At 37.6% G+C, this 14,935-nt stretch overlaps 1 protein-coding gene across 2 annotated transcripts in view; it reads left to right on the forward strand.

Moving 5' to 3' along the window:
* Window positions 1–1,520: 1,520 nt before the first annotated feature.
* Window positions 1,521–14,935, forward strand: part of LOC121942779 (unconventional myosin-Ic-like) — a 78,192-nt gene continuing 64,777 nt past the window's right edge. Inside the window, exons 1-2 of one of the 2 annotated variants that reach the window (XM_088078554.1) lie at window positions 1,521–1,677; window positions 1,775–2,033. In XM_088078554.1, coding sequence (XP_087934680.1) covers window positions 1,944–2,033 — 90 coding nt within the window. In that variant the 5' untranslated portion in view covers window positions 1,521–1,677; window positions 1,775–1,943. Of the gene's footprint in view, window positions 1,678–1,774; window positions 2,034–8,219; window positions 8,650–14,935 lie in introns of those variants that run through there. The other variant, XM_088078557.1, reaches the window with a different exon arrangement.

Genomic DNA, 14,935 nt, shown 5'->3' on the forward strand with positions numbered 1-14,935 from the left:
ATAGTCCTTTGGGACAGCAAGCACACTGCTTCGAGAGCGCAAATCCCTTATTTGTTTTTAGAAAGTGTGTGCCAACGCGTGTCTCTTGCTTGTATATCCTAAGGGAAGCACAAGTGACTTCCACCATGCACACACACTAACACACACATACCTCACACACACACACACACACTCAATCTACTGGGCGGGTACTGGGAATGTCTGAGGCAGGATGCAAGGTCACGGAGGAAACCCCGTTCAAGACCAGCTCTGTATGTGTGTGTGTGTGTGTGTGTGTGTGTGTGCGCGCGCGCGCGTGCGTGCGTGCGTGCGTGCGTGTGCGTGCGTGCGTGTGTGTGTGTGTGTGTGTGTGCATGCCATGTTAAAAATGTGGACACAGTGCCATCAATTATCAGATAGAAGCAAAGGGGAAACAACATGATGAAAAATAGACCAGCGATTCCTAACCAGAGTACTTGTACCTCAGAGCTTTGGAGCAGCGAGGGGTGGATCTGACTCACGGACCGCGGTGACGCCTCGCAGCCTGTCAGTCAAAGCGGCCCGCCCTTTATGATGCATAATTTTAAGTAGGGCTGTCAAAATAATGACGCTTAACTACTTAAACGTTTGAAAAGTTTGCTAAAGGTAGGCCTAACTGCTAAACAGTTGAAAAAGTTAACTAAAAGTCATTGCTAAATTGTTGAGTTGATAAATAACTGAAAAAAAAGTTATTTAAAAGTTTTTGATAAATAATTGACAAAATGTCTTAAAACAACTGATAAATAGCTGAAAATTTTAGCAAAAAGTAATTGTTAAATATGTGAAAAAAGTTAGCTAAAAGTAACTGATAAATATTTAAATAATATATAAGTAGGCCTATTGACTACTAGTTGAAAAGATAAGCTTTAGGCTTTTTGATAAATATGTTGAAATGGTTTGCTAACAGTGGCCTAAAGAGCTGAAAACATTAGCTAACAGTTACAGAAAATTAGGAGACAAAGTTAGCTAAATATAATAGATAAATGGTTTAAAACGGTAGCTTAATGCGATGGTTAAATAGTTTAATTTTCTCTGTTTATTGAATTAGGATAGTGCACATTAATCAAAATATCAGCACTAAGCATCAATGTAAATATGCTGGAATTAGTGCAATTGCTAAATTTCATCCATAGTTGAAATAGTTAATTTAAAAGTTATAGTAGCCTAAATATATATATTTTATAAAGTTAGTTAAAGTTCTGTTTAAAATCACATGAACAATTGGGAACACGTTGCTGAAGGGTTTCTTGAGTTCATCAGACAGAAAAGATTGGGAACCATTGAACTAGACTACTTGCTTTTTTAGTTTTCAGTGATTTAAAAAATAAATTCACCAGCTTTGTAAATACGAGGAGACAAATATGTGTTAACTATTCCCTACGAGCACGCACACTTTTATCGCCCCATGCACACACACGCACACTCCAGTAAGACAAAAGACACATATCCTCTGCATGTGACATCCATCTCAGACCGGGCCGAGCTCCATATCCTCCCCGTGATCCCTCAACTAAAGAGGCAACATCCTCTGGTTGCAGCGAGGGGAAGCTGGCCTCACTGTGACTCTGCGCTCTGCAACAGGTAACACCCCAACTCCAAATCTCTGATCCTGAAATCTCCAATCACCACTTTTTGGTGCAGGTCAAATTTCCCTGTCAGGTAAGATCTTTGCATATGCATGTAGGAGAGCGATATGATGTACTTGCATGTATTTCTGATGAGAGGAAAGATTTACGTTTGCTTTTTTGCTTTTCAGGCGTCTCATGGGATGGTCTTCAAGGCTCAGATTCTTTATCTGCCTGTCCTGAGGATTTGCCAACCGACCTGAGAGGAGAGGTGTTATATTTCTGTTGTGAGAAGAACAGACTGCGCCAAACGAGTCCTTTTAAAAAAAGGACGGGAAACAAAAAAGAGAAAACGCAACGATGATGGAACTGAGGATCCAGCTGATCCCTACGGGGGAAATCATCCTTCCTCCGGGGAAGAACGGAGAAAACTACTGCCACAGCTGCAAGGTCAGTTCTCACACTGCGGCCAGGTTTGAGAGCAGATCTGGAGTCAGATTTTTCCACTCATCGGTCACTCTGATGGGTTTTAAGCAGCTCAGTGGGTAGAAATCTGTGCTGACACAGCGGATGTTACAGAGTTCGTCTCCCTCAGGGACGAGGCTGAGAAACATTTACATAATTTAAGAAGTGTAAATTGCCTCAGAGTATACTGTCTGTCATGTAAATTGCGTTGATAAATCAAAACAGCTGCGTTTAGTAAATAAGTTTAAATCCCCTTTGGCTCTGAGCAGTGCTCACAGAATTATAATAAGCACTCATAGTTGGTTAAAAATGGACTGCCTCTGTGGACTTTAACATCATGTGATATGAACACAGCTTTATGACATGAATAAGATGGGATTTATGCAAACTCACAATGCGTGCAGCAATACTAGATCTGTTACAAACATCAGTAGCATATATCAGGCCACGGAGAATCCTGCGTGTGTTAAATAGAGCAGATAAGAAAAGCTCATAACACATAAAATATACAATAAAATTGTATTTTTTCATTTCTTTTGTTTACTCTGCCGGTATTACTGTCGTCTTTGGTGCTCATGGTTTCAATAAAATAGTGTGTGTAGCATGTCCATATTAACAAAACTTTCAACATTTATGTTCGTATACGTTATCTAAGCAGCTCACTAACATTATCTCCAGCTGGCAGCCAACAACTCGGTTTTATACATCTGAAGAACTTCTGTAAAAATGAATTGCATTGTATTCAGGCTTGTAATTGAGACGGGCCTTTATTTGTCAAAATGTGAAGCCACACCGGGCTTGTAAAGGGGACTAGGTGTCTAATTGGGACCAGGATTATATTTGAAGTTTTATGTTATTAAAACCTCAAATATAAGCCTGTCCCAAATAAACGGAAAGCCCCTTTTATTAGGGCGGTGTGGTGACACATTTTGACAAATAAAGGCCCGTCTCAATTAGAGGCCGGACTGGTTGTCGTGCAGTTCATTTTTAAATGTCTCTGGATGTATAAAATCAGGTTTTTGGCTACCAGCTGGAGCTTTGTTGGCTGCTTAGATCATGCATACAAATATAAATGTTGAAACTTTTGTCAATATGGACGTGCTACACATGTTTAACTTGGTCAGATTCTGCACGATCCAGTTATTCAGTTTATTTTATTGAAACCATGAGCACCAAAGACGGTGTTAGTACCAACAAAGTAAACAAGAAAAAAAGAGATTTAAATAAGAAATATGATTGCATTTTCCACCTTTTATTGAGCAACAGTTTTGTGTTGAAGGGAATAAAAGCCTGTTGAGTTTGCGGTTTAAGCAAATAATAGTCGAGGATTTTAATTGATTGATTGGTATATCACAAACCTGCGTTTGAAAAACATACACTGACTTAGCCTGTAGCCTCTGCACTTTTGTCTCGGTGATGTTTCCGCATAGGAATGAGACACGGAGGAGACATCCATTGCTCCAAATGTTGTCTCGCATAGGAGGGTAGTCATAAAGACAGCTGATGTCCAATATGTGAATATACTGTATCTAAGGAATGAAGGGCGTTTTAAAACCAGCCCTCCCGTGCTATAAGGTACCATTTGGTACAGTTGAGCGTGGGCTGGCACAGGATTAGGATGTATAGTAAGAGGAATGCGGTGGTTAATGCAGCCTGCTGTGTGCTGGTCAGCGATGATTGGGGAGATGAGGAATGTACTGTAGCCTGGACGAGAGGAAACAACAAAGACATTCCTGTACGTGGCTTCAGTTTTTCCCCTCCAACATTCCTGCAAGGTCAAATTCCCCTGCGTTTGTGCGTTTGTGTGTGTGAAAGGTGTGTGTGTCAGGGTCATCAATTGTTTCCTACGCTATGACCAACACGCTGTAAGCTGTGTTTGTCATTTGACATCTATAATTTCCGTGTATATTGATCAAAATCCTACACTGTAAAATCTGAGAAGCTGAGGTTACTTAAAAATAATCTTAGAAACCGATCGCCTTGAAAAAGTAAAGTAAAAATTACTACAAATCTTAACTTATGTTTAATTGTTAAGACTTTAGCTGTATTTGCGTAAGTTTGTGAAGTTTTTGCAACTTAAAAATGACAAGTGAAATTGTTATTTTTAAGTGCAACTTCGGAAAACCGAGTTCCTCTGATGATACTTGATCATGACAAAGAGGATTTTGCCAATGATGAAGATACACATTTAAGAAATACAAATATGTTTGACTATTTTGCAACCAGCAGAATACAGATAATATATAGCACAGTAAACCTGGTTTATTGAAGTTGCTGATGATTTTATGACATTGTAACATTTATTTAATTTCCCTTGTCATTTTTAAATAGCTACAACTTCACAAACTTAAGTAAATATAACTATGTTAACTTAACAATTTGATATAAAGTAAAAATTAATTAGGGTTAATAGTTATATTTACTTACATTTTTTAAGGCAATTTTTAATCAAATCAGATTTTTTAAAAAGTAAAATCAACTTTTTACAGTGCAGGGCCAATGATTGTTGTAGAGGTCATATGACTTGTTTTGCTTCCAAATATATGAATGACAAGTTATGTTTTATCTCCTTCCTGCATAATAATAATAATAATAAAATGTCAATATCAATTTAAAGTCAACAGAAGTCAAAGAAAGAAAATATTGTGGCGTTAAATGACTTTGAATCAAATGGAAAGATTGAGTGTGCATGACTACATTTTGGCAGTGTTTCCTAATTTTGGTTCCAGAGAGGGGGGGTCAGTGTCATGACCGGCCTTTCCGTCCAGTACAGTCTGTCTGTCTAACTTTGCCTTGTCAACAGGATACAACCTGTGTGTGCATGCGTCCTCTTGTACATGCCACATAGTGAGGACCAAAGAAAGTATTTTTGCAGCAGAGTGAGGACATTTTTGGAAAGTGAGGACATTTTGACTCCTTACTTCTTCATAGGACTGTTTAAAGGTTAATACTTGGTTTTCGGGTTTAGGTTGCAATTGGGGTTAGGTTGAGGTTAGGGTTGGGGTTAGATATTTAGTTGTGATGGGCAAGGTTAGGGTGAGGGGCTAGATAATGCATTATGACAATGACGGTCCTCACAAAGATGTAAGCACCAGCGTATGTGTGTGTGTGTGTGTGTGTCTCAGTGCCATTGCTTGCGGGCTGTTCGAGGTTGAATCGATCACTCCCCCCTCTGGCAGTGCAGCCATATTACAGTCCGGCTCTGGCATTGACAGCCAGCTGACCAGCTGGTCGAGGTCACCTTCACATGGGCAGGGTACGTGTTGCGTAACTCTGCAGTGATTTCTGAAATGATAGAGAGGCTGCTGTGGAATGTTTTTTGGTTTTTTCTGTCTTGACATGAGGACATTGAACTACCAGACTTTGTTATGTGAGGGATCCCCCCCAAAAGATGCACACTAACAGGGCTATAGATACACTGAGGTCATGGGATCAGTGTTTTAGTATAAGATTTAACAAAAAGTTTCAATGCAAAAAAGGTGGGTATTTTAGAGGCTAATTTTAATATTTTCATACTGTTAAAGAAAATTTTTTAAATGATCTTTTAGCCGTAAAAAAAAAATGTGGAAAAAAAAGGGAAAAAAAAGTAATAATTCAGTTGACTTTTATCTTTTATGTTGGGAAATAAATTTTTTTTTTTAAAAAGTTGGGACTGCAGACACCTTATAAAATCCAAGTACCTCCTGGGGGTGATTTCATTACTGCAACATTTTCAAGATGCAGAATCACAGTTATATGTATTTAAATCATAAAGAAATAAACAAAAAAAAAATATACAAAATGGATCAATATATTAACAATAATAATAAGAACAATAACATTTCAATAATATTTATAATAATAATAATACGTCCTTGCGTACTGCAGTAGATCCCACAGGTCTAGCTGGAGGTTGAGCACTGCTACAAAAACACTTAATCACATATTCTCTCTCAAATTATGTTTTTGTTAATTCTAGGGAGTGAAATAATGGAAAAAATCAGTGAAAATGTTATTGCAGACACCTTACAAAATCAGCCAAGCACCTCATGGAGGTTACTCCATACTGCTTTAGGGATAGTTTTATTTTATTTTTTTAAAGTGCTTGTTTGTAAATGATAAAGACGTTTCAGCTCAAATTTGAAATCAACGGCCTCGCCCTCATATTACTATCTTGTCATGAAGGAGGAAGCTGGACTCTGCTGCTGTGGGGAGGAGCTCTGCACAGTCTGCAGTGTGTGAAGGTGCAGTGGCTGCCTTACCGACAGTAGAGGGTACAAGAACTCTTTAAAATTGATATGAGAGCAGTTTGATGCTATTTTTAATACCACTGTGTTGTAATGTGCAGCTGGATTACTCTGAGTACATCCTGCATTAAAGAAAAGGCTGAACTCCACTCAGATGTGTTATTATTTTAACACTTTTTAAAAAATAATTCTTTTTAATAATGTGAAAAAAACATTTTAAAGTAAGTAACTTAAAATTTGTGTTCATAAGTATGGTAATTAAGCACATTACACTTTAGAATTTAATTTAGATAATAATAATTAATTTGTATGGGTTATCAAGTTAAAAATGTGTGCTCATGATTATGGTAATTAATTATTTAATTACAAGATTTATGATTACACACTTAAGTTGACTCCTCATAAAACGTTTTTCATAGTATTTAAATAGATTTTTTTTAAGTCTTATGTACTGTTACCATAATTATTAAAACACGTTCTTAAGTTCATTACTTGAAAAAATTAAATAGTTAAAAGGAACTTTAAAGTGTTTTATACTTAATTACCTTTATTATTAACACAGTTGATTCCTTCTTTTCCAAATGTTTTTTGTTTTTTTTATATTATTTTAAAGGAATTTTAACGTGTCTTAATAAAGTCTTATGGTACCATATAGCACGGGAGGTGCGAAAGTTGAAAGTTTCTTTTTTTTATGTACCTGTTTTTTTCCTATGGATTTCCCTAATTTGTGTCAGGCTTTAACTTGTGCTCAGTCAGGTGTGCCAGGTTGCAGATTAGTATCAAAAAATAAATTCACACATTTTTAAATACATTTTGGTCTGGATATGTGATATATGCCCTCCCGCTTATGAAAACTGTCTGTATATAATTTCAGCACAAAAGAGACTTCAGTCAGGGAACTTGGCACACTTAAATTTATTTAACCACGGAAAATTATTTTCTCAGGACTGCTCAAAGGATGAGGAGATCTGAGCACAGCTGCATTATTTTTTGTCTATTGTACAAGAACATAACAAAGCTCTTAGTTATTTGAAGTGTTTGGAGAGAAAATAATGACGACATGGTGCATGGCTCGGTTCAAATAAAAATCAGACACAAAGCGTTCACTTGCAAGTAAACTTTTGGAGACTGGCTGCTGAATCCCCAAAGTGGGACAAGGGGAAAAAGTCTACACATGAAAACACCTACAGTGCATCCCAGCAGGAAGAGACAACATTTTTAAGATGCAGAATCACAGTAATATATATTTAAATAATAATAATAATAATAATATATAAGTAAAATAATAATAAGATGAAAAACAAAAAAGAAAAAATATATAAAGTCAAGTCAAATAAAATAATATGTATACTTAATGAAAAAAGCAATTAAAGAACACTTAAAGAAATACATAAATTAAATCCTCTCATTCAAACTATTAGGAAAATTTAGATTTAAATCATAGATTTATCATAGATTCAAATCATAAAGACATGACAAAACTAGAATAAATTATAATAAAAATTGTAATAACAAAATAATAAGAAGAATTATAATAATAATAAATAATAATAAACAATAAGATAAAATAAATTAAATAAAAATAAAAACAATGAAATTAAAATAAAATAAAAAACAACTTCAACAATCAATCAATAAAAAAAGGAATAAATAATAAATAATAATAATAAATTAAAAGAAAGAAAGAAATAAGTAAAATTAAATAAAATGACATGCACTCTAAATTAATTTTATTCATTTTTTTAATAAGAAACAAGCAAATGAAATCTCATTCAACCCCTCAGGAATGAGGGTGTCAAGGTGATTTATCCAACAAGCCTCTCTTTGGAGAAGACGTGTCGGCTTTTATCGGCTAAAATAAACCCTGTTACTCATGCACGAGCTGTGGGTTGGGTTTTTTGGTGAACTTCCTGGTGTTACAGGGCTGCACTGCCCTTCACTGACAGAAAAGGAAGGGGGAAATTGCCACACCGCTCCCTGAGGGGGGTTTAAGGAACTGAGTCCAAACATTTGTGTTTTCGCATTGACACCATTATATATCTGTGTGTGTATATATGAGTTTCACCGCTGAGGCAGTGAGATGAGTGTGTGTACTCTGAGCCGCTGGAGGAGCTGAAGCTCTCTGCTGAGGCTGCAGTCTGGGAGAAACACACCACAGCTTGGAGCGGAGCCCGGAGTGGGAGCGCTGGGAGTGGTGGGAGGGTCAGGAGGAACCCGGCAGGACTCACGCAGTACTGTACGTTACCTACTGGCGAGACACCAGTCAGTGACTGAAGGACTGGTTTCACACGTTCACAGCGGAGGAGCTCCAGCAGACACCTCCACTTTATCCGGGCAGTAGGAGAGACTACCTCACTGTTTTCGGCTGTTTTAAGGTATGTTTTACGCGCACAACGTTACTTTTTCTGTTGCTAACGTAACGGTTACATTGTAGCCAACAGTTACTGTGGGGTTTTGTCGGTGTGAGATGTTACATTTGGGAAGTTTCCGCAGAGTAATTTGTGACATTGCAGCGTGCTTGAGTGAGTGGGCTGATAGTCTTCTTGACGTGTGCCATATGGGAGGAAAACGCCATGCCAAATGCCATTCAAAAATGCGTCAATTTAACGCTTTACAGCCTGTTAGCAACGTATTAACCCTGTAACGTGTACGTGAAAACCTGTGACAACTCTGTGAGAGCAGCTGTTGAGTTCTGCGGATGTTTAACGTGTCTATTTTGCAGAAATTTGACAATTTTTAAGCGTTTACACTCGACCCGTCTACCGCTTGACTCATTTCCCACTTCCAAAATGTTGATAGAGGTCATGTAACGTTAACTGAGCGAGGTTGCAAACTTATTTTAAAAGCTAGGTAACGTCAGTACGCTGTTTTAACCCTTTGAAACCCGGAACGACATCACTTTTTTTCGTGTTTTGCTTTCAGATTCCTTTATCAAGTATTTAAATCTTTGAAACGTGAGCAAATTGGTGATATTTCTTTTGAAAACATGGGACAATTGGGGATAACCGTCTTGGTTGAGAAATGTTCCACAAATGAGAAGAAATTAGTAGATTTAGAAAATTATTTTCAAAAAGTTAGGGTAAAATGTCTAGATTAAAAAAAGAAAAACATTATATTTAAAGCTAGTTTTCATAATGATATTTAAAATTATGTTTCAGAATTATTGGAGGCTAATTTTAAGCACTTTTCCCCATCTTATTTCCTTTTTTTCCTTCTATTATTTTGTTTATTTATTAATTTTTACAATTTTTTGTTTTTATTGTTAATTTAATAATTTTTAGGTATTTTTTATTGTTTTTTTATTGTATTTTTTGTTTGTTTTATTTGCTAATTTCACTATCTTTGTTGCTCATTGCCTTTTTGTCATGTTTTTGAAAGAAATCCAACCAATTTACTCAGGTTTCAAATGGTTAAACCATTGTTTCAGGCTATTTTTGCGTAATGCGTGTTGTATTTGGGCTGTTGTTTGCCAGGTAACAGTTAAGTACGAAAAAGAAACCAAAAATGATGTGTATTTTGAGTGGCATTTGGTTATCGGGACTTTTGACCCCCAGTGAACTGACTGACAATCCTGGAAGGCAGCGTTGTGAACTTTTAGCCACGTACTGATTTGGCCTGTGGCCTACAACCTCAAATCCCTCAGGTTAGGGTTGTCTTTTTATAGACTCCAGACAGACACAGATTAGGATAGTTAACTAAATACCTCACAGACTGTCACACCTGCGGGTGCTGAGCTGCTGTAAAGATACTGGGTGTCAGGAGGGAGCGGAGCATGTGCTGTTTCCAGGTGCAACATAATCCAGAATCAGGTAGAACAGGTAACATAGTTTGAATGAAATTTCCATGGTTTTTTGTTTTGATAAATATTTTTCAGCTGGCTGGTGCCAAAAGTGTCTCTGCATGGATGGCTCTGTCAACAACATGCCTGTCCACCTGTTAATTTGTATGTGGTTTGCACTTAATGTAAACACAAGGGAAACACCTGGCATACGATGGGGCCGGTTCATGCCCAAACACAAGAATATATGACGAACAAACAAGAAATCTCTTCTAAAGATTGAATACTTGTTGGATGCTGCAGTTTGAAATACTGACATTAAAATATAATGTTAAGCCTTTTTTTGTGCTGCATTTAGTCGTCCTTTATGAGCATTTAATGTTTGAACCCAAAACTAACTGGTTGGATTTCTTTTGGGAAAAAAGGCTAAAAAGGCAAAATGCAAATAGGAAAGAGATGATCTACATTTGGGAAGAAATTAGGAAAAAGGAAAATTACCTAAAAATGAGAGAGAGAAATTATAGAAAGTTTTTTTTTAAAATAGTTTTCTATAGTTTAGAAAACTATATTTATAATTTCTATTGATTATTTAAATATATATTTACTTTTTATTTATTTATGTATTTATTTTGTTTATTTATTTTTGCTTTTTACCCCTTTTCTTTGACCTTTTTTTCTCTCCTTTTTTTTGCTAAATTTCAGGTAATTTTTTTGTAATTTCCTCCCAAGTGACATAAAGCCAATTTGCTTATGTTTAAAATGATCTATATGCTGATGTTAATGTAGGGTTTTCTTTTTTTACATCAGTTCTCAGCATTGCAGAAACACTTTTTTTCTCCTCTTTTTGACCTTATTATTAGTAAGTGAGATTACATCGCGCGGGGAGAAAAGGCTAAATAGCTGACTGTGGTTTGGGTGGATGCATGTGAAGATTGAAACCAAAAGAGAGAAGTGTAACCAGTGAGCCAGATTGGACTGCATATTCTGCAGGGGTCAAACTGCTTAGAGCAGCTGACCTGTTGCTACAAGGTCACCTGGAGGGCAGGAGCTCCCAGCATTCACTGGCTGCCTGCAGCTGCCACTACTGTCACTCCGCTGTAAGTTTGATGTAAGCTCCTTTAAATGACAGCTTGTTATTGGAGATGATTGGCTTTGAGGGCAGCAGTGTGCAACACTGACCTGCATGGAGTTTGCATTATAATGTAAGGTCTAATTTAAGAATGGTGGCTTTAAGAAGACGATATCCAGTGCAGAATTGTCAGCATGCACAGTGTGTGTGCACCACCAACTTGGCACAAAACACACATCAATGTGCTGTCGTCAATATATTTTTCCAAAGCAGCTCCCCCTGCTGTATAGTCCCGGGTGAGATGTATTTAGCTCTAGTTTCCATTGGACTGATGTGGCACAGATGCTTAAAGGCAGACTTTTCCCTCAGAGCTTTGCCTCAGGCTTTTTTTTTTAATCTCGATGGGCTGGGTCTTTGGTTGTATTTTTGGTTCGTGGCTGTGACAGAGTTGTGGTGAGAGTGGCGTTGGGTATTTTGGAGTTAAAATGAGCTTTCCCTTGAATGTCAACCTGCTTCTGCATGGTTCGGCATTTTCCCTTTGGCTCTGTATACTTATGTAAGCAAAGACACATGGCTTGCAGATTGTTTTGTATTAGGATTCCTTCATGGCAGAGTCCGTATCTCTCTGATTCCATGTTTCTGAGATGTATCTGCTGAAGTAATCAACTAGTACCTGATTGATTGATTTCTTTTATTTTCCTGTCATGCACAGAATGTGCCCAACCCTCATGGCTTTATAAGACACCAAAATTACAGTTGCAGCAGTAAAATAATTCATTACGTTTCATTTCATTACAAGGATTATTTTGGTCTTATACAAATTATTCCTCATTTTTTCCCCAAGTTTATGCAAGGAAAATTGTAACAAAAGAAAGGTTCCCTTCCTAAAACACAACTCATGTTTTTTTATATTCATCCAACTAAAAGAAATCGGTATAAATTGACAACATTTTATTTAAAAGTACATCCCTGAAGTCATCATAAATAACGCATCAAAAACCAAAAATACAACAAAAACACAACAGAGTCTGTCCTCCTCTGGAGTACATTATAATGATATCAATCCGAAAACCTACCTACTTTAAGAGCCACTTCGTTCTGTTTTGGCGGATGTAGGAACTGCTGTTGACAGGGTGAAGGTTTTCCGGGTCTTGTAGTCTCTCAGGGACATGTGTTGTGGATCCTGGGAGGAACCCATAGGATACACCTGACTGCCAGGCTGTTAGCCACACCTTCAACATCAACTCTACAACAGGAAAGACTCTCAGGCATACATACAAACTCACATAGACTCATGGACTTGAACTGTGTTATAGGAAATGCTCAGCTGGGGATTTATTTCCACTTTAACGACATTTTAAATGTGGTCCTGTCACATCAAACTGCCGGACATCAGCGAAGGGCATTGACACTGAAGATACAGCTGTATGCTGGAGGAAGTTTACACCGCACACAAATGAAAATAATGGGCAAAACACTCACCATCAGCAGAGACTCGGATTAGGTGCCAAAAACCAGCATGATCAGCAGGGTGGGAAGCCGGTGAGGGATCATGACCTTGTAAGTGCATAAGTTTCGTCCTTCCTCCTGCACTAAGGGTTTGTATTTAACTTTTTGCGATATCAAGAATTTTCATCGTCTGCCATTGCTGTAATTGGCAAAGATGAAAGCAATAGTTTTGCTATTTAATTTTAGTTTGCAGTCAAAAACAGTAGATGTCAAAAGGATAATTCAACATCTGAGGAAATACACGTATTGGCAAAACTGGAAGAGTAAACGCTGTCAGGTCAACTGATTGGAAAAGAGCGAGAGGGAGAATAAATTAATAAATAAATAGCTGGGTTTCTCACACATTTATTTGTTTGTGTTAGCCTGCCACAATCTAAACATCTGCAGCCATGTATTGATTTCATATTTTTGGAGCTGGACCGTTGATTGGGAGCACTATTGAAATATGCACAGTTTGGTTAGTCACTGCCCCCTGCTCTCGGAGTGCAGAGCAAACTCTGGGCACAAGTGGAGCACAAATATCTTTGAGGTGGCCTGCTACAATGAAAAACATCTGCAGCAATGTATTGATTATATATTTTTGGAGCTGCAACATTGATTCGGAGCACTATTGAAAATTATACAGTTCGGTTAGTCATTGCACCATGCTCTCGTGGCGTGGAGCAAACTCTGGGCACAAATGGAGCGCAAATATCAGGTGCCCTGTAATCGTAATGGTGTGGGTCTAAAAGTTTGCATTCGCTCCATCGATCTGATCAGCTCTAATCAGATCGACAGATTAATTTTCCATCTCACGAATCTTCAAACTGGTGCTGAGGAGAAAAAAAAGAACTCAAGAGGAGTTTTGCCTGCACTGTGTTCACTGACCCACAAAAATGGCCAAATTTAGAGAGGATTATAAAAAGAGACACAAACACACACAAGATAAAAATTACGGGAAGTTTGCTTCTGGCACACAAAGATTACATTTCTGTGAGAAAAACTGAATTTAGTAGGCGTCAGGCCAGTTTATCTGTTTGGACTTTAGCTAAGCTTCATTTCCCAAAATGTTGAACATTTCTTTTTAAGATGCTATATGTATTATCTTTTAATGGCAGGCGGGAACAGGTGAAACACCTGAAGCGATACAGACCAACTAGCTGCTAACTTGCACAACTCAGTGTTTAAGTTCATTCATGGGTTATACAGCTGTTCCTTGTCATACACATTAGGCTGAAGACACGCCTAGTTTAAAACACGGCATCTGTGACTAAAGTATGAACCCAGGCATGGAGATATGGTCAGGGCTTTGGACACGGTGCCCTGATAACATTAAGCACAGATATCACAGTAGACTAAGCCCGGAATAATAGGACTGATAAGGGTCTAGTGCAATAACAGTTTCCAGTTCAAAGTGGATTCATGGCCTTTGTACTCATTTCTTAAGACATAAAGAGTCTGTTCAACATGGGTTATTTAGGGCAAATCAGATTTTTGTGTCTAAGGCTGATGATATTTGACAGTTGTCATTTCTTCGATTATTTTACAGGGAGGATAAAAATGCCAAATCAAATTTTTGAAGTTACCATGCATGAGATTACAGTGGGTTTTTTTCTATTAATTCAATTAAATTTTTCGGGTTTGTGAATACAGCGCAAGTGGATCTCTCTATGAGCTCTTTTTTTCCTCAGCAGCAGTTTGTGTGTGAATGCAAACTTTTAGACCGAGCAGAATGAACAGTTCAGCTTCACTTTCAACGCGCCTGACCCTCTGCTGCTCCATCTGTGCCCAGAGTATGCTCTGCACTGCGAGACTGTGGTGTAACAAATAACAGAGCGGTATACATTATTTAATAGCACTCCTAATAAACGGTGCGGCTCCAAAAATAGAAAAACTATTAGTGGCAGCACATGTTTAATGGTGGCAGGCCGCCACAAACAAATAAATGTGTGGGAAAGTCTAATAATCATGAAGCACATAAGTGACTGAATTTATTCTTCCTTAACATGTTTTTCTACACTAAGTTTCTTGGTTGTAAGACAGTACTGCTTCAATTCCACGTTTCTTCTAAAGTCCTTAAACCTGAACATTTATTTGGTTTTATCGCCTGTATTTGACACTATAGCAGCTTCTCAATCGTTTGTTGTGTGTAATACACAGAGTTCAGCTGTGGTCAGAGGTGGATAACACAAACAGGCTGATGTCTAGCTTTAGTCAGTAATGGTGTTGGTATGTGTGGGAGGCTGTTTAGGTGATGACTGCTGTTGACACACTGAAAGTACATGGGAAGTTGAGTCAGACATCGATGTGGGAATGTGTTGGAGAC

The sequence above is a fragment of the Plectropomus leopardus genome, chromosome 6 (assembly GCF_026936395.1).
Source record: "Plectropomus leopardus strain MGB_pleo_1.0 chromosome 6, ASM2693639v1, whole genome shotgun sequence".
Classification (NCBI taxonomy): Eukaryota; Metazoa; Chordata; class Actinopteri; order Perciformes; family Serranidae; genus Plectropomus; species Plectropomus leopardus.